We start from the raw sequence: 21,363 nt of genomic DNA, 5'->3' as shown, positions 1-21,363 counted from the left end.
CTTAGACAATTTGTACCATTTTATGTATAAATGCTGCAGTGTCTAATATAAATGTATGGGGTGGTTTCAAATTGTGACATGCATATAATATAAATGTTTATGTCACAATTGAAATACATATTACATATTTTTCCTAACTTTTATATTGTTTTGTTTTGCTTGCAGAGTTGTGCCTTTTACTGGGGATTTACTTCTTGGATTGCCTACTACATTAATCATCCACTGTATACACCACCATGTATGTAGGGTTTCTTCTTAACTAACCCTGTACTAAAGGACCAACCTAAAAACTCTATTCTAAATGACATACATAATATGAAGAGCAGAGCATAAAGGAATAAGTAAAAAATGAAACAATTTGTTTTAAAATTACTTTCATACTTCTTTAAATGTTTATGTAGGCCTAAAAGACCAATTTGACCCATATATTTTTATTTATTTTGTTTCTACATGAACCACCAAAAACATTAGTAGGTTGTAAACCTCTAAAAAAACAGCTAATAAAATAAAAAAGCAACAATTAAAAAGAAAATTATTATATAATTATACAATCATATGCTAATCAGCTATCAGGTATTTTAAAAGTAAATGATAAACATTTAATTATTCTTTTAAATATAATTCAACCAAAAATAGGGGACAATTTTTCTGTTACATAATAGTTTCTGTTTATGATTTAATTTACTAAAGTATCTTGGCTCTTGACTCAGATGAACAATTTGGTTGAATGTACACTGGATGAAACCTAATTCTTTGGTTCTTAATCTTCAAGAAAAAAGGTTGCCCTCATCAAGGAATTTCATTTCTTCCTTCAATGTGGACTTTTCTCTCCTCAGTTTTTACTGTAGCACATAAGGCACAAAATGTAAAACTCAATAATTAAATGGTTTCTCATTTATTTGACAATTATTTTTGCAGGCTATTTCTGGTGTTTACAAAGTTTAAAATAAATGGAAATAAATGGTATAATCAAACTTTATTTTTAATTTTAGAAAATCACTTAAACTTCCTTAATTTCTTGGCTGAAGTTGTAATATAGAGTTACAATGTTCAGGGCCTTCACTAAAATCAACAAATCTAGTTCAGTCTGGAAAGTGAAGTCATTGATTTCAGTGATTAAAACTTCAGCTGGTCTTAATAGTAACAATTAACTCTGAATATTGAAAGTGAAAATTTCCTGTATCTTCTAATTTTTCAAATATTTTGTAAGATGTACTTATTATCTTTATAACCTTAACACATAGATGTATTGCTCCAGACTATGTTAATAAGATATGCCTCTGCAAAATTCTTCATTTCCATATTGGGTACAAAATAATAATAGTAATTAATTTTGTTAATATATGTAAAACATTTATTGAAAACTGAATGTTAATAACTGTAAATTTGCTATATATTTTTAATTTAAAACATTATTTTGTGGCTTTAATATTCCCTATTGAAGGCTAGAAAAATGATACCATGAAAAGATAATTTCACTATGCTCAAGATCTTTAAATGCATAAGATATAAGTAGGACTCAAATTCTGTGAAAATGTATTATAGCATTTTAATACTGATGACAAGTGGAAAATGAATATCTTGCCTAGGAAGTCCACACTTAACATGGTTGTAATATACATGAGCTGTAGCCATTATGCTTTAGTTAAATCATGTTAAATAAAAATATGACTTCTAAAACAGTATATGACAGAATAAGTTGCTTTTTCCTTTAACAGAGAAACTATAAATTAACTTTTGTTAAGGCTTCCTATTAGGTACAATGCTAAGCAGTTGGCACATTTTCTCTCATTGAATCCACATGAAAATTATACTGTTTGTATCCCAACTTTACAGATGAATAGCTAAACTTCAGAAAATATAGGCAGATTTTCCAAATTTACTCAGCAAATAAGTGGAAAAGAATCTATAACGTAGCTACAGATAGCAGTAAACTGTGCAAGAGGTTAGCCAATCCACAGTCAGTCAGACACATAAATTCTGCATAGACATTATCATGGAGATCCCCTTCACAAAAATAAGCATATCACCTTTATCTTGAGTTTTGACCCAGATAGTAGAGCCTCCTATTTCTTAAAGTGTTAGTTATATGGGCTTAGGATACCTAATACACATTTTTGACAAATAACAGGACCCAGAGACTCCCTCTAATTTGTTCCATGCTTATGCCATTCATTGTTCTTTTTTGTAAAATTTCACCCTTTTCTATATTTATGGGGCAAAAGACCTTCCCTTTCATTTCTTATTAGTTTCTAAGACTTTGATAGAATATTTTCCCTTTTCAACACTTTGATTATAATTAATAGATTTATTTTAATTTTACAAATTGATTATATATTACATCATAAAAATTCAATTCTGTACTCACAAAGTAGAAATAGCACAAACAACATTATCTTTAGATGAGATAAAATAAACCTTAAAAATATAATATAAGCACACGAAAAATTTTAAAACAAAATGAGGTGATATTTAAAAGCACTTCCTACATTATTTTAACAGTAAAAGATATAATAATAATTATAGAGCAACTATGACAAGGTAACAAAAAAGAAAATAGTACATATTAAAGCTATTTTCAGCAAAGCACTTATAATCTTAATAAATAATCATATTTAAGGAAGATGAAACAATTCACATAAATCAGTAATTCCTTTAATTTTTGTTTTAATATATCTTACTTTGCTGCATTAAATCCATCTGCTTAAGGTTGCAAAACAGAAAATTGATCCAATTTTTATGTTGTTCCTATTGAAAATTTTCATTAAATTATGCATGGTTACAACATAGTTTCCCTCATTTTACCCTCAAAATTAGAAAAAGAAAAGATATTGGATTTTTGGATTTTACCTGTTTAATCTTTAATCACATGTTCTTTATTTTCACTTTATATAAGATATGTCCCTTCAGCATACATAATGAAGTCTTTAATTTAGGATATTGTTTCTTACATTATGGCCATGATTATTATTTTTTCTGGTTTTCTGTTGTTTTTGTTGTCATAGTTGACACTACTGTTCTTTGTGCTCTATGCCAACCGGTCTTTTTCCAATTTCTTTCTTAATTCTCCTTGGTAACAGTGTTTGACTTTTATCACAATTATCACCACAATCTATTCTCATCAAATTTGGCCTCATAAAGTTAATAGCATCTGTACATTAATACATAAAAGCTAACTTAATTAAAAAACATGTTGTATGCATATTTCCAACACATATTCTACTAGAAAATTTATTTTCCAACTTCTTGAATAATATTTAAATACAAATAAATGAAATACGTTATCAAAATTGTAAAACTGCCCAATGGCAGGAATATTTTAATATCCCCATATCAGAATGTATAGGTTCAAAAATCTTAATATATAAATGTCTACTCTCAACATAATCAAAGAATAATGGCCTATTAGGTTATTTTTACCTATCTGAATGTGAAACATTATATAAATTATAAAATATTATTAAATAATAAGTGTTATAATGACTATTGTAAAGAGAAAGTTTATTTCTTTTTACACTACCTATAACTTTTTTTGGAAATAAATATGAAAAATATTAGACTCTTCACTTGATACTTTTTATTATCACATCATTTTTCATTTTCATTTAAAAATAAGAATAAGGCGTATATTTACTGTCCTCTGACTAATGTGCTCTGAACTCTCTCTTCTTTATATTAATGCCTATCCATTTTTATAAATCAAAGCTTAATTGTGTACTTAGAAGAATCCTCCATGATCTCCCATATTACAAAATATCCTTTTTGGTTATTTTATTAAATACTACATAGGTCTGTATAGTAGCACTTATCGATCTTGCAAACTTCCATTTGTTATCATGTGATTAGTACTTTTCCAGGTCAGAATATAAGTTCAATTAAGATTGCCTTCATCTTTTCCTGTAGTTTATCACAAGCACACAGTTCAGTGCCGGTCATGTGAATTCTTGATAACTATAGTTGAATGAGTAAAATTACATTGAATAGTAGGTATAAATAAAATAATTATGGCTGATGCAGATGCATATCAACCAATTGTGATTTGTCAAGAGCAGAATGTTTAATTATATGGCAAAAGTGGTGTAACATTATGTTAAGAGAAAAGTTATACAATTGTTATATCAAATATTATAAAAATATACAACATATATGAATATGTCAAGGGGGAAAATTGTAATATTCACTGACTTTCTATGGTTGATGAGATTTTTGTCCATTTTATTTGCCCTTACCACTTTTCTCTATTTCTCAAATATTCTCTGTTAATATATTTTATTTTACTATTAGATATACAAACTTCACAAAAACAAAACTTCCAATTCATGTACATGTGGTTTGTATACATATTCTATGAATATTTATCTATGAAAAATACTTATATAACCTTTAACCAAAATGTACTTTTAAATTTCTACCCCAGAAAAACAGAATTTAGTAAAAGATTTATACATAAAGATGTTCAAAGCAGTATTATTTATCACACATAAAATTAAAGTGAACTTTTCAGTCATTCTATAATTAATGTTTTAAGAGCTAGCCGTGTCATGCATTATTATGAAGATTCAATTACAGTTATGACAATGAGTGTTTAGTAATGTTGAAAAACCTTTAAACATATTGTTAGGTGAAAAATGCACGTTTTAAAATGAGGGATAATATTTTTATATGTAGATGTAAATGTGTTTACATAAATACAATTTACATGCTCACATACACAAAACAAGAAGATAGGAATGAAACTTAATAAACATGATGATAAGTTTATCAAATATTCTTTTTTTATTATTATTGAATATTCCAACGTTTCCACCATGAACAACCCTGCCTTTAGAACATTGCTTTGAATGGTGCTTTCTACATTACTCTTTATCCGCCCTTTGGAAATTAACCTATATTTTTCTTTATTTTAAGGTAAGACAAGTAATACATCATGTATTTTGTATAATAAAAATATAAAATACTTATAATTCTATCTGTTACAAAACATCAATATATAAAACAAATGACTGTAATCAGCATTTTTCTTTTTATTGTTAAACATTAAAAATGAGAGTTATTTTGTGTGCCATTATATGCTTAGCCATACTTAAGTGTGCTTTTTAAATGGGACAAATACTAAATCTGCCTTCAAGGTGTTTAATAATACAAATTAGTAATATATTCCATTTGTAATTTAAATATCATTATGATACTAAAAAAAAAAAGTACATGTGGGAAAAAACGTCAATGCTTTAGATTGCAAAAGTATCATCCCAAAAGGTGAATTACATACTAGACAGTTCTACTGATTATAGAATAATTATACGCAATAAATACTGACTGAATTATGTCTATATGTTTGACAATCCAAACTATGAGTATCTGCATGACATATTCTTTTTCTATTCTCCAGCATTTGGAAACAGGCAAATCACAGTATCTGCTATCAATTTTCTGGTATGTATCACATATATATTTTGCTATTCATGCTCTAATTTTGTTATTATTAAGAAGAAAAACAGACTGTATCTGAGGATTTGCCATGTAGAAAATACGATATATATTTATATAATATACGTAATGATATAAAATGAAGTAAATAAAATAACTTTCTATAATCAAGTATTTAGCTCTCTAAATTTTATAATCAAAATGTTGTAGTCATCTGTAACGTTTGATTATTATTTGAAATATAATAAATATTTGAAAAATATATATTCAGTGATCCTACTGTATGCACATTTACCAACCTATAAAGAGCAAAAATTGTTTGCAAATCCTACAGATAAACACCTCAAAAACACTTTGGCATAATTGTTAATTTAACTAATTCAAGATGAACATAGAGTTTGCCTTTTTAATAAAACCTGGCCCTTTCTAAACTGTTCTCATTCAATTTCTTTAGATTGTTCTATGTAAATAAACATGTATATAGATAAAATTGTGTGAAAATCAATCTGGGTACCCAAGACTCTTGATTATTTCTAAAATGCATTAATTATTTCATCTGACACTTTTTTTTAATGCTTATATGCTCTATAACTCCTTGCTTTCATTCTGTGTTCATGTTCTCCTTTCATCCCTGTCATTGATAAATTAGTGAACTCCTATAATTCATCTCCGAATTCATATTTCTTACAAAGTTTGTGTTCAACAACTTATTTCTAACCATTTTATACAGGTCATAAATCACCCACCACACTTTGTAAGGAGTTCTCACATGACCCTCTCTTGCTTTCTCTCTCTCTACATATCTTTAGTTAATAGTTTAAGTAAGTATGTACTCCAGTGTGTTGGCTTTGAAAAGGACAGATCTTGTTTTTGTCTTTTCAGCATATAGTTTGGCATAGCAGGAACTCATTATTTGTTTGAATAAATGGCACAGAATATTTATGTATTTGTAATTTCTTCAACAATATGTTGAAAATATATCACAGCCTTGTAATTTTCCAATAGTGCATACTGTTCAAGGAGAGGAATTCTGTGGTTCATGTGTTGTTACAGCGTTATGCAATGTTGTATACAGTGTACTACAACCCCTCTTGTATTAAGACTAATGTTCTGATATTAACTACTCAGTAAATCTGACGGAAGAGAAGAATAAATTTATGGATAAAAAAATAATAACTGCCTATTTGTTGGTAATTTTAGTATGTTTTAGATTAATATCTGATTATTCCTCTGCTTTTTATCCTTATGATGTTGTCCACTTTTTCAAAAAAAATGTGGGTTATAATTTTTTCTGTGTAATTAAGACAACTCCCTTTTCATATAATATTATTGATTTCTTTCCTTTTCTCCAATATAATATGGCTATGTATGTATTTATTCCCTCTTCTCAAATGTGAATGACTATACTATAAAATAAAACTTTTAATGAAAGTCATATCTTTTATTAAAAAGTTATGTTATACACGTTATAATATTTTTCTTAAAATATTGAGACATAATTAGACATAAGCAAAATTCTAATAGCTTGCAATTATACTTTTTTTTTCCCAGAGACTCAAAATTTCTGCCTTCTTATTAAGCTACTGCTTTTTCCTCTTCACATAGCACTTTATTAATCAAGTATATTTCATACAGCCTCAGGCAAAAATTAATAAAGCCCAAGATGCTAAATTAAACAAACACTGATAGATGGTGTAATAGACTATGTCCAATAGAGATGAAGTAGGTAAATGTGATACTTTAATTCCACATTTAAGCACGTAACAAGCATTGTCTATTTCAATAACAGATTTAACAATTTGATAAACTTTAAATTTCTATAATCTTTAGATTTAAATATTTTTTTTAAATGGAAAGTAATATAATTAAAACCTGTGCTTTAATTATAGATAGTATAATATTAAGTATAGGTGAAAACTTCACTTAAAAATGAAAATATTGAATGTAGTTACATTCCATAGAAAAGCAAAATTTAGAAATAAGATAGAATGGCCACTGTGACTTTTTGACACACATGAGTTGTCATGAGAAATCAAGAAGACTTGTTAGTCCTGAAATTTCTTAGTAGTGTTTACTGTTAAGACATATTTAACTTTCACAAATAATATATGATATTAAGATATTAGTGTTAGGAAACTGAATCTAATATAAGACATATTAGATTCATATTAAGCAAAATATATTGTAAGGAAAACAAAATAATTTACAATGTGTACATAATATGTTGTAAAATCAGGCTCTTATTTTGTGGAAAATTCTTCGATTTTGGTGAGGTTTTTTTCTCTCTCTATTATATTCAAAGAAATAGTCTATCACTTCTCCCTTGGTTTAAATTATTTCTAACTTTCAACACAAGTTTGATTCCTCAGATACGTCCAGGTATGACAAATCTACAGGAAAAATTAAGGAGAATCAAATACAGGCAAATTTATGAAGGCATCAGAATAACTTTTCACACAAATTTTAGATGCAATCTTGTTTGTCTGATGTAAATATTGTGAATACATTTTATAATTTGATCTCTTTATATTTCCATGACTCTGCCTCATCCTCTGAACCCAATTACACCCAAAAGCCAACAAACAAAAATAACAAAATCACAATTGCAAAACAAAATGTACTTTATATAAAGAACCTGCCTTTTTTATCTTCTTGTCCCCTTAACTTTATGTTTACTCTCCAGAAGCTGTTAAAGTTTGTCAATTCTTTGCAGAATGAGGATTTTACCAAAAACGAACTCTTTTTCTTCCCTTTCTTAATGTCTTCAAAATGAAGGAAGTGGGAGGAATTGATAATAAAATATAAGACATGGCTTACAAAGTAATTAAAATAACTCTTTTCCCTGGTTTTGCCTCTGTGTCTTCAGTGTTCTCATTAGTTATTCAGTCACTTACGTGTTTTAAAATTATTCCTAAAATGCAAATAATCTTGGAGAAGAAAAAAATATGCTTTTATCAAGTAGGTACACCTCTTTTTGTAATATTTAGCTGAAAAGAACCTCGGGTACAGAACTGGTCATTGATTAGTGGAGAGGATGCTGGGAACAACTTATCATAGCTTTTAAAACAGGAGAGCAAGCCTTTACTATATAAACCACACAAAGGCCAAGAAACTGCTCATGAAATTTGGTGTTTATGGATAAGATACATGAAAAAAAAAAAAGGGTGCCAAAGTTCAGTGCTTTCATTCTCAGCAGTCTACTGAGATTTGGTTGTGACACATTTTCTGATCACTTACCTACCATTGATAGGTACCAATAAAAGGATTTATACTTACTGACTGAAAACAAAGTCTAGTACTCTGTGTGTTTTCATCATTTGCCATTTTGCTCTCATCTCAAATTTCCTGAAGCATCTGATATAAAGAATAACATGCATAGGAACCAACTTTTATACTTAAATTTTTGGGGATCATTACTTATTAAAGATTGATTTTGCAGACTAGTTGACTAAAGATATAAAATTAATGACAATATTGTGCTTCACTCATTTCATTATAACTTATAATAATTGTCTGTTTTGAACTACGACTAATTTACTCCAAATTGTAGAAATATAAGAGTAATGATTTAAATAAAAATCAGCAGTGATTATAAAACTATAACGATTTCACTTGTTAGAATATGTGATATTGAATCTAATGTAAAAAGAACTGTGAAAAAATCATGTATGTTTTTAATCATCATTTACTGCAGAGTTAGTATATGTAAACTAACTTTCTTTCTGAAGAGATTTATTTTATGGTGCTATTTTTATGCTATATTTTCATATTTTTGTGTTATACAGTATTGCATGAGAGCTCTATAAATTAAAAAATAATTCTGGTGTTCCCAAAGTTGTGATAATGAAATGGAGCATCATAGTAGAGATGAAATAATTTTAAGCCTTAAGTAAATTCCAAAATCAAATGATTTGAATTATTTTTATTCATTGATAATAGCATTTCCTATAGCAAAGTTTATGCATAAAATAATTGTTTCAGGCAACAAATAAATTCATAAAATACATTAAAATATTTAGATATATAATTTCACATTATGCAAGAATATAAATGCAACATCTGAACTTTTATTTAGAGTCTTACCATTGTTTACTTTGAAAAGTGAAAATATATTGGTTAGTATATATATTTTCAGTTAAACCCAAAATTAACACTAAATGTATTTATTTTAAAGCACAATACATGTTATCATTATGTCTGTATAAAACATAGAAATGTGTATGAATGAGCTTCATAATAGACATAATAGAGGTGCAGAAAGTGAAAATTTAAAAAGTTCTGTAAATGTATGAACTTAGTAATAAAAATTATCATAAGAAAAAATATTTATGAATGCTGAAGCATTGTGATACTGGCTTACATTGTCAAAAGCAGTTAAGTCTATGTGGATATGCATGATCTATTAAAGTAGAAATTGAATTGTCCAAGATCAAAATAGTTAATAAATTTCCTAAGTGAAACTTTGTAATAATATATTTAGCTACAATTGTCCTTATTTTTGAAGTATTTATTCAGGTATAACAAATAAAACATAAGATATAGTTATTATTATTATTATTACTATTATTGTTGCTATAGATAAAGTAATAATGACTGAAACTCTAAACAAACTGAGCGTATGTTATTATCACATTTCTTTCTACATTGGTTCATACTACAGAGATTTACAGTTCCAATTTTAGAAGACATGTAAGTGTGCTTTCTTGAAGATTCATCAGACGCTTTTTTTTTTTTTTTGTCCATGAAAGCAAGTGTTTATTAGAGAAACACCTTTGTAAGCAAACCATGAGTATATTATTACAACATATTTCTTCATTGGTATCTATTAGGACATATTCGCATGTCTAGCTATAACAGGCAAATATAAGTATGCTTTGCTAAAGATGCATCATAAGCTATTTTCTTTCAGTGAATAAATGTTTGGCAAAGGAAAAAGATGAAAAGTATTAGTGTTAGGAACATTATAGCAATGTCTACATTTCAATTAAATTAATACAATGACTATTTATTACTTATTGCTCCAATGATAAAATTATAAGATATTGCACCTGTCGGCCGGGCACCTACAGACTCATGCCTGTAATCCCAGCTCTTTGGTAGGCTGAAGCGGGTGGATGATTTGAGGTCAGGAGTTTTAGATCAGTCTGCCCAACATGGTGAAACTCCATCTCTGCTAAAAGTACAAAAATTAGTTGGGCGTGGTGGCATGCACTTTTAATCCCAGTTACTCGAGAGGCTGAAGCAGGAAAATTGCTTGAGCCCGGGAAGCAGAGGTTGTAGTGAGCCAAGATCATGCCACTGCACTCTAGCCTGAGTATCCCTATAGCAAGATTCTGTCTCAAAAAATATGTGTATGTATATATATATGTATATATATAGCACCTGCCTAAAATTAATAATAATACAATATCAATACATATAAAAGTGAGAACGGTTACATTAAAAGATAAAATGGATCATGTTCATTCCTATGAAAATATTGTGAGATTGCAGTATAAGGATTATTTATTTTTATTGTGGAAACCAAAAGGATTTTACTAACACTAAATGACAGAGCCTGACTAATTGATGGCTACCGATTCTATATTAGGACATGTGGGTTTTGTTCTATTGATACATCATTTTCATTTATTTAAGGAAGAGAATGATCAATTTGATGAGGCCTGTAAAAAATTAACAATATTTAAATATTGTAAAAGTGGATCATTGCAAGTTGTCCTCCCTCGACCCCTTGCTTTAGTGGTTGGTAATTTGTATCATTCCGCAATGACAGCGGGTTACTGACCAAAACACAATGCCTAACAGTAAAAGACGAACAACTTTATTGCTGAAATCCCACATATTATAATTCAACTGTGTCTTTCAACCTGAGAGAGTGAGATTTAACAGGGTGTACTTTTAGAAAAAAATCATAGGCACAGTATGCTCCATAATACATCACTTCTAGTAATATACATCAACAAAAGTCCTTTGTAGGTTATTAATTTGATACTGTCCTACACTGAACATTGTTAAAAATTTAGAAGTACTGATTAAAAATAAAATTAAAAGGTCAGAAGAATGAGAGTATAGAGGGTCCTGAAAAAGTAAGCTATTTTATTTACTTTCTTGATCAAAGTATTTATTTAAGCAAAAGATTATTTTTGTATGTAGATACTGATTCTTCAATATTATACTGGTTGACAATGTTATGTTTTATATTTATCCTTATAATGATAACTCTAGAAAATAGAATGGATTATTCATTCATTAACATTCTGCTATTATTCAAATGAATGCTAGTTTGAAGCAACAAGTATTCAAATTACTCAATAAAGCTTATATAAGTACAAATAAATATTTTCAAATTTGCTTTAATACACACCTGTGCCCCAAAATGTAAAGTTAATTTAAAATTTTATTATGTATCATCCTAAAGTTCATTATTACTTAAAACACTAGCACCTGGTGGATTTTTTTATTAATTATGGGGAAAAAGCACATTACATAATATTTAGCATCTTAACCATTTTAGTGTACACCTTATTAGTGTTAAATATACTCACATTGTAGAGCAAGATTTATTAAATAAATCTAGGCTATCTTGTTCTTGACAACAGAAGCAGTTCTGGCAATGTCCCTGGGTTGCTTATAATTCTGTGAGTGTGTTTAGGAAATGTAAACCTTTTTATTTGATAGGTTAAATTTTTTGACTAAAAGTGCAATTATTGAAAATTTTTAATTGTAAATTATTAAGCCATTTAATATTCTTAATTTGTTACACTATTATAGTGTAGGAAAATGATGCTGCTTCTTACATGTAGTGTTCAAGTACTATTTCTTTCTAAATTTATCTGGGCAATGTTTTCTTAGTATTTTTATTATGTTATTATGTGTTTATTGTCTAGAATATCTTGATCATCTGTATCACTTAAGGCCACACATAGGTAATATGTAGCATCTCATGTTTTATTATGTAAGATAATTTTAACTTTAATAATGTAAAATCAAACTTCTTCATATCATCTGCCCCAAACTTTGTTTATTAAATTTCTTTTTAAACTTATTGTCTGCCAAATGAAGATATATTTGGATAAACATCAATCCAGGAGAAATAAATGTCATGCTGAGAAATAGTCCAGTGTTTCACATTTAATTGCTGTGCAATTATAATCAGTAATAGAATAATACATTGAGTTTTACAGCACTGACTGAGCTTCTTGATCTTACTCAACCCTTACCTAAAAGGAAATTATATCACCAGTTTTATCTAATTCAGTTAACATTGCAAGCTGTATTAGATTCACCCAAAGGTGTAAAAACCAGTACTGGAAATTACTAGTTATTGTTGCTCTTTAAAATCCTTAAGAAGTTGCTAAATTGATATTTAAGAATCTCTAAGCATAGAGATAAAGTTGTTTTTTTCTCCCCACTCTTACCATGGAAGCATTTCATAAGCAGATAGCAAGTTGAATAAACTGGCTTCTTTACCACTTTTTTTTCTACTTTTTCTCTCATATTTTTTTATTTTAGTATGTAATTATATTTTCTTCTAGGTGCAGATTCACCTAATGATAAATTTGGTGTTATTGTAAATCTATCCAGTCTCTAACTAAAACCTACATGCTATATTTTCATGGCTCATTATTTGGTTAAACAATTGACACTTCAATATTTAGCTTTGTTATGATAAATAAGCAGGAAGAAGCAGGAAGAAGAAAATATTTTGATGTTTGAATGAGTATAAAAATATTAATAATCTCAAAAAATATGTTTCATCAGAAGAATTTTAATTTTGAAAACATTTTTTCACAAATTTTGGTAACTTAACTTGCTTTTTAATGAACATTATATAATAGTTTCTATTTTTGTATTTGGCACTGTGAGTGATGGAAAATAAATATGACAAGCTGTCTAAGTTGAAAGATGTACAAAAGATACAAAGATTAAACAGAAATGTAACAAACCATTAGTTTAGTAATCATGGATTTTGTAGTGCTAACGATTTGTGAGAATGAAGTCTAGAGAAGTGAGATTAATGTAAGATAATCTGCAGAAGTTTTTATTGATTAAATTGGTAACTAAAATTATCACAATAATTTTATTGAGCAAATATGATGTGCAGGGTACTTGACTTCATTCAATCATCATAAATTCTCTAGAGACAGAAATCAACATTTGCATTTGAGTGAAGAAATGAAATTCCAAATGTGAAATTTACTTAATCTTTCATACATAGCAAATGAAATATGTGGCATGTGAATGCAGGTTAACGCCACAAAAGCCCACACACTTATCCACGTTGACATGTAAAAATTTCAACTAAAAACGTCTTACCTGAAAATTTGAAATTCCACTTTTTCTTTCTAATGATAACTTAAGAAACCAAAAGCCTTTCTATAATTATTTTGTGTAGTTATGTTGCTACAAAATTTGTATTTGCATTGTTTTCTGGATCTTTAAATACGGATTTAATATATTTGGTGTATTTATTTACATTAGATCCTGGGTGAATTAATTTATTGAAGCTGGTTATTTTAAGTAGGATTTTTACATAACAGTTCTAGATGATGAAAATTGATTTAAATTTTCTCTTTCAATCTATTTTTTCCCTAAAATTTAGAAAGTGTTGAAATATATACCAGTTGTTTATTGTGAGAAACATCCAGAAATTAAAGTCCATAGAACTGTTATTATATATGAAAAATACATACAGAAATGGTTGAAAAGAACAAAATCAGATATATTTTATGATATTAATAACATTCAAGACACTGAGTTTGATGGGTGCTCAACTTTTGGGATATATTACAAGTTGAATGACTTCAAACAATAAAGATTTAGAATAATATATTCTGTTATTAGTAACATAGTATTTATATGTCAAATACATACCTTGTGTTAAATCAGATAAGGTATATATGGCAGACAAAGGAAGGGTCTTACCCTCACAGGAAACATGTTGCAAACTAGGAACATTATTAGTCTCAGGAGATGGTGGTAATCCTTTGATCTTGGAGGAACATAGTGGCCTATTAACAGGGACAACTAGTAGAGTGTATATGATCAGGAGGTCTTGACAGATAAGCAGCAGGTTTCTTTGTGTGGCAGCACTGCTCACGGTAGGTTTTCTAAACTGAACTGAAATTAGTTGGAAATCAAACAATCACCATTTCACTAGAAAGAGTTTTACTGTTTATGAACTGAGATTAACATAAACCTATGCCAAATTTGTCTTCAGCAAGAGTTGTCTCTGTATGATCTGAAAGTCTTCCCATAGTAACAAGTACAAAACTGATTAACAAGACAGTTTAAACCTGATTATCAAACAGTGTGAAAAATATCTTCAGAATTTCCAATTGTTGTGACTAATTATTTTTATTCTATATATGCCAGCAACAGCTTCTTTCATTGTTGTAATTTAAAAAGTACTTCTCCTTATGATTAGAATAAAATATATATCTTTTGAATCTTTGGGATTAATGTATTACACATAGTTTATATGTCCCTTGAATACATTTTTTTTAATAGGCAGAGGTATATCACACTGAAAATGTTTAAAATGTTTTGCAGATTTGTGAAGCTGGGAATCATTTCATTAATGTAATGTTGTCTCATCCCAATCACACAGGTTAGTTCTATTTTCTTTTTCTTTTCTTTAGAGTGAATTGTGTTAATAATTATTTTTATAATCTTACTTCAAAAAATCTTTAAAAATCAAAATATCAATAGTTAGAAATATGTATGCCACATTTTTCCCTTTTATGTCTAATTTTTCCAAATATTTGAACAAAATCATATTCTCTAATAATTATTTTTCTAAAATGAAGTGTGCATGCACACCATCACCCTCCTCACATACACTAAACAACATCACTTAAATATGTAAATAAATGAACTAATGAATAAGAACAAAAGCAGTATAAAATCACTTGATGAATATCCAAATCACTAAACTCTCACTATTCCTCTCATTTGTACAATATTTAAGGTAGTCTCACTATTTCAAATGACTTTTAATTTTTTTTTTTTTTAATAATGGTAATCTTTCATTGAAAAACACAATGGTACTGAAATACCAATGCCTGGGAGAACATTTCAAAGTTAGTAGTATATTTAGTTTGGTGCAAAAGTAACTGTGGTTTTGGACCATGAATTTTAAATCATTGTAACTAGTCTCATACACATCTTTATTAATCAAAATAGGAAACATTATAATCAACACATTTTTGCCAATGAGAAATAGTTCATTCCTGTGGTATGAAAATCCATGCTTTAGGATTCAATAAACTCTTGAAAAGCATTTTCTGCCCCCTGCTGATCGTGGAAGCATTTTCCGTACAAAACATTTTCCAGATGCTTGAAGAAGTGGTAGTCAGTTAGTGAGAGGTCAGGCGAATATGGTGGATGAGGTAAAACTTTGTAACCCAATTCATTCAACTCTTGAAGTATTAGTTGCGCGATGTGCAGTCAGACACTGTCATGGAGAAGAATTGGGTCCTTTCTGTTGACCAGTGTTGGCTGCAGACATTGAAGTTTTCAATGCATATCATTGATTTACTGAACATATTTCTCAATTATACTGGTTTTGCTAGGATTCAGGAAGCTGTGGTGGATCAGACTGGCAGCAGAACACCAAACAGTGACCATGGCCTTTTTTTGAGTGGGCAAATTTGGCTTTGGGAAGTGCTTTGGAGTTTCTTCTCAGTCCAAGCACTGAGCTGGTCATCACCAGTTGTATAAAATCAACGTTTTGTTGCACATCAAATTCCAATCAAGAAATGGTTCATTGTTCTTACATAGAATAAGGAAACACAACACTTCCAAATGATTTTTTTTTAATATTTTTGATCAGCTTATGAGGAACTGACTTATCAAGCTTTCTCACCTTTCCAATTTGCTTCAAATGCCAAAGGACTGTAGAATGGTCAATACTGAGTTCTTTGGCAACTTCTCCTGTAGTTGTAAGAGGATCAGCTTTGGTGATTCATCTCAATTGGCCAATGTCAACTTCTGAGGGCCAGTCACTGTGTTCCTCATCTTCAAGGCTCTCACCAAACTTCTTGAAACACCACTGCATTGTGTGTTCATTGGCAGTTCCTGGGAGAAATGTCTTGTTGATGTTGTGAGTTGTCTCCACTGCTTCATGACCCATTTTGTATTTTTTTTTTTTTAAAGGAGTCGCTCTCTTATAGCCCAGGCTGGAGTGCAATGGCATGATCTTGTCTCACTGCAAGTTCTGCCTTCCCGGGTTCAAGCGATTTTCCTGCCTCAGTCTCCTGAGCAGCTGGGATTACAGGCGCATACCATCATGCCTGGCTAATTTTGTATTTTTAGTAGAGACAGAGTTTCACCATGTTGGCCAGGTTGGTCTCAAACTCCTGACCTCAGGTGATCTGCCTGCCTTGGCCTCCCAAAGTGCTGGGATTACAGACGTGAGCCACCGTGCCTGGCCCATGGCCCTTTTGAACTCAATTAAGAAAATTGTTCGAATTTGCTTTTTGTCTAACATCATTTCCGTAGACTAAAATAAACAAAAAATATCAGCAAGTGATAACTCATTAGCAAAAACATAAAGTGAGAAATGCCAATTAAAATGTTGTATAACATAATCACATTTATTTAATAATGTATCCCAGTATAAAACAGCAAATTCTAACAATGCAAAAACTCAGTTGCTTTTATACTCACCTATATATTTGAAAAAGTTTACAGTGTCTCCATTATTTAAAGATATTTTTGGTAAATCAGTCATCTCATTTAGACTCAATTATATGTAGGGATTCCCAACTGCTTACCCTATATAATATATAATTTAATTGTAAAATCAAATAGAAACGAGAAACATTTGTTTATCATTTGGACTACTTGTTATTAATAATTCAACTGAAAACATAAAGGCATATTTGACTCTTCAATTATGTTTCAACATCAACCTGAATTTCTTAACATTTTCTTGCCTTCCACACTTCTGGCAGGCTAGTGAAACATATAAAACATTTTTTCAGAATAATTGTTACATAAAATAAAATACATATAATTACAGAGGAAAATTATTATATTGAAACAATTGTGAATATATGAAAAAACTAGAATATAAGCATATGTTTGTTATTACAACATTATACAACATTGTGATGAGTACTCAACTTTTTGAGTATTGGTTATAAATTACATATATGCATATTTAAAAAGAAGTGTACTGTGACTTAAAAATATCTGTGCTTCATCTTGGTGAAAAAAATTACACGTAAGGCCAATGCTCTTATAGTTTGTGGTCCTCATTTGCAATGGAGTGAAGCTTATATTTCATTAAGAGGTTGAATGCCATTTTTATCTGATCCAAATTCATTGATACATTGAATTTTCTTTGGATGCACGTGAACCACAAGTGAAAAACATCTGAGAGTCTAATTTTTTTTAGTAGAGAAGCAAAACACAATATAATCTAATAAAATGCTAGCATTGCCAATGTTTAAATATCACAGATTTTAGTCTTAGCTAGGTGACTAGCAATGTAATCAACTCAGGCTTCTTCATTTATCTGGAATATGGTCTCATCATTTGAAAATGAAAATTTTAAGTCATCCAGGAATTTTGAAATTGTTCATGTAAGAAGGCCGCCTTCTTTTAATATTCACTCTTTATCTTGCTTTGTATATTGCTCTTGAGGAGTCAGATGCCAATCTAATTCTCTCTCTTTTGTTAAATGGTGTTTTTTATTTGCTTCAAGGCACAGGTGACTTTTTTTTATTATAAAAGTCTATGAATCTTGAGGGAGTGTCTAAGGGTTGATAATTCTCAACCAATTTCCCCAGGATCACTGGGTACTCTTCTAGTAGGTTAATCCTTTATTTATTTATTTATTTTTTATTTTAAAGTTCTAAAACATTTCCTCAAATTACAATTTTAAAATTAGTTTTATTACATTGTGGAGTGTGAGGGGGGGTTACACTATACCTATGTTCCTTCTTTTGTCTCTAGCTTCTCCATCACTTTCTCTTTAACTATCTTTGTCCCCCTTTTTTTTTGGCTATTCTTTTCATCTGCTTAATATCCTCTGTTCTATTGAATGTTACATCCTTAAGCAAATGAAAATGTATTTCATATTACTGGTAAAGTTTCTTCTTTGTCCACAATTTCTTGAGTACAGTCAACTCTTATTTTGTATTATATTTTCTTGTTTTTTTTTTCCATATCAATTTTCAGTTTTGGGATTTCTTAATGGTTACATTCTTTGGTAATTGTGTGTGTGTGTTCTGTAAATTTTGTTTTGTTTTCCGTGTGGTGGGTTAGTTTTTGTCTGCAAACAAAAACACTTTCTAGTTTATTCACACAGAAGTATCATGTAAATGCTAATTGATTTACATTAATTATTAAATGTGTGAATTGACCTTGAAGAAAAATGACATAGTTTTTTACAGATGAGGTTACTGAAATCTCTTTAAAAAAAAAAGTGCGTTCTGGAAACAGGAGGTTTTTCATTGTGTCTTCTCATCCTCTAACATCGTTGTTTTCTAAATTCCTTGAATCCCAGAACATGTTTCCTTCCTTCCCTTCCCTTCTAAGCTTCCACATGAAGCCTTCCCTCTCTGAGCAAACTTCTCTGGGCATCATTTTCTTTCTTAAAAACAATGTCCTCCAAGATGACAACCTCTGGCCTCAACTATTTTCGGATAATTGTATTCAATTTCTCCCTATCCAGGGTTCTGATCTATCAGGTCCCAAAGCTTTTCTCAAATTGAACTCTCATCTTCTGATTATGAATTATTAATAGCTACATATTCGATGCATTATTTTTCCTTACATAAAATCTTTATCAGTTCCTGTGTCAGCTCTAAATTGATGTCTCCTACTCTTGAATTTTTATTCCCTCACTTATATATTACTTGAAGTTTGTTGTAATATCTATTAGATGTGCTTTAGGCATGGTTTATGTCTAGAAGGGAACCATTTAATATTGATTGTACAAAGTGTCATGAGTCATATTCTCAGGTGGCAGAAATTGGTATAAAAGAAGGTTATTAGGAATTATGGAAAAGAGGCAAGGAATGAGAACTATGCCAAAGAGGAAGTTGAGCTGTGATGTAGTCACAAGAATGGTCTTAGTCAACTCTATTGGGTATCTGAAGCTAGAATAACCCTGTAGAGTTGTCAAGAGCTGGAATGGCTGGAGACAGATAAGTTGGATGTGTGTCTACCTGGGGAAGAAAAAGACCTTGTAAGGCAGTTCCCTTTATTGAAGGACATTTTCTCGGAGGATATGACAGTTAGAAGAAAGCTTCAGCAAATGTAGATACTGTGCAAACTACAAAGTATATATATTTCAATTATTATTTATTTATGATCTGGATAAATTACCATCTTTGTGAACCCACTTTGTCTAACAGTACTTAAAATGTAAAAATGACACTTTTTTCTGGTATATGGTTCCCTGAATCAATAAAGTTCTTTTAGTAAAGATCACTGAAATCATTATGATGTGCATTTGTTTTGGTGTTACAATACCTTTCCTCCCAGACTATTCTTCCATCAGTGAGTTTGGAGTCTTAGCACTGATTCACATTCCAATACTGGGAAAGGAATAGTAGATCTGACATAGCACCAGCTGTCTCAAATCTCTTAACTATTCATCTATAGTTTATTGTATTTGTCTAAATTTAGCAACAGCATTGTTGGATATCCAATTGTCTAGCTTCTAGGGACATTGTGTTCTATTAGTCAAACATAACTTTCTGCGGGTCAAGCCTCCTATGAACAGGGCACTCATTTTGACTCAGGAACAATTAAGTGCTGTAATTGGAACTGCCTTGATTTTCTAGGGAGTGGTGTGAGGAAGTGTCCTTTAATCCCATTCACTACTAGTCATCTCAGTTCTAAGATGACTTCACTTACAGTCAGCCTGATACAGCAAAAGTCAACATGAATCTTAGTAATGATGGTGTTCCTTTTACTACCATATTCCTCGTAGTTTTGAAAAGTGATGTATCATATTGGCTCTCCCATGGAACATGAAAAAGAACCCTGAGACCATGAAATGGGGAAAAATTCCTTGCATAGAAAGAAGTCCTCTCTTTTCAGCCTTGCATAGACTATCTGCTCTAGGATTCCTATTTCTCTAAGGCACTTAGCACCTTCTTTCCCAGCCTGCCATGAAAATTCTAACATTTCTTCTTGCTTATTGTGGGCCATTGCTTTGTTCATGCTTCCAGGTACATATTAGTAGTGTGTTTGTACAATCTTAGCAGGATATTTACTCCTGTATTCCAGGACAGTGCTCCAAAAACATAAACAAACCTTTATTCAACTTTATACTTTACCCCTCTTTTCAAACACCCTCAGATTCCAATCCCATGTGTATTCTCCTAAATTTTGTTGGTTCACGCTGGCTGGGTTCTGCAGCTCCTTTGGGGCATTATCTTTTTTTTTTTCTCTATCATCCCCAGAACAACCTCAGGTAGTTTATATTGTGATATAACCCTAGTTGTAGTGGCTAGAAGAAAAGATAGGGGAGATTTTCCAGGGGGTTTTCTTGCAGTGTAGTGCCTTCTGTGTTGCTTTTAAGGAAGGGTGTGCTCAACTTTCATAGGGAAGAGTGGGCCACCTCTGCGGGATCAAGGAGTTTATGAAAACCTAGACATTCCAAGATTGTGTGATAAACAAACTTGACCTAACAGATCTGCATTGGATTGGAGTTGGATATTCTTTGGAGTTTGACTACTTTTACAATTAAGACCTGGACCTATTTCTCAGCTATTTTGCCTTCTTCAGGCCTCTTTGCACACTACCTAGGTGGACCTCTAACTTTCACAACTGCTTTTTAATTGCCAAGTATCAGTTTGTTTTAGATGTCTTTGTCGAGCCATTCAATCACACTTGTAGTATTAGACCAGATAGAATATTGTTTTCAACCACTGTAACGTAACAATATCCAAGTAGTAAAAGGTTTTTACACAT

The 21,363-nt window shown here is 30.2% G+C and overlaps 1 protein-coding gene across 2 annotated transcripts in view; it reads left to right on the top strand.

The window, feature by feature from the left end:
• TECRL (trans-2,3-enoyl-CoA reductase like) overlaps positions 1-21,363 on the top strand; it is a 120,828-nt gene that overhangs the window by 95,239 nt on the left and 4,226 nt on the right. For both annotated transcript variants that reach the window (XM_050789886.1, XM_050789888.1), the window contains exons 7-9: positions 166-238; positions 5,390-5,433; positions 14,980-15,037. In XM_050789886.1, coding sequence (XP_050645843.1) covers positions 166-238; positions 5,390-5,433; positions 14,980-15,037 — 175 coding nt within the window. The remainder of the gene's footprint in view (positions 1-165; positions 239-5,389; positions 5,434-14,979; positions 15,038-21,363) is intronic.

This window comes from Macaca thibetana, chromosome 5, assembly GCF_024542745.1.
Source record: "Macaca thibetana thibetana isolate TM-01 chromosome 5, ASM2454274v1, whole genome shotgun sequence".
In the NCBI taxonomy this organism is placed as follows: Eukaryota; Metazoa; Chordata; class Mammalia; order Primates; family Cercopithecidae; genus Macaca; species Macaca thibetana.
This window is presented reverse-complemented; position numbering and strand designations above follow the sequence as displayed.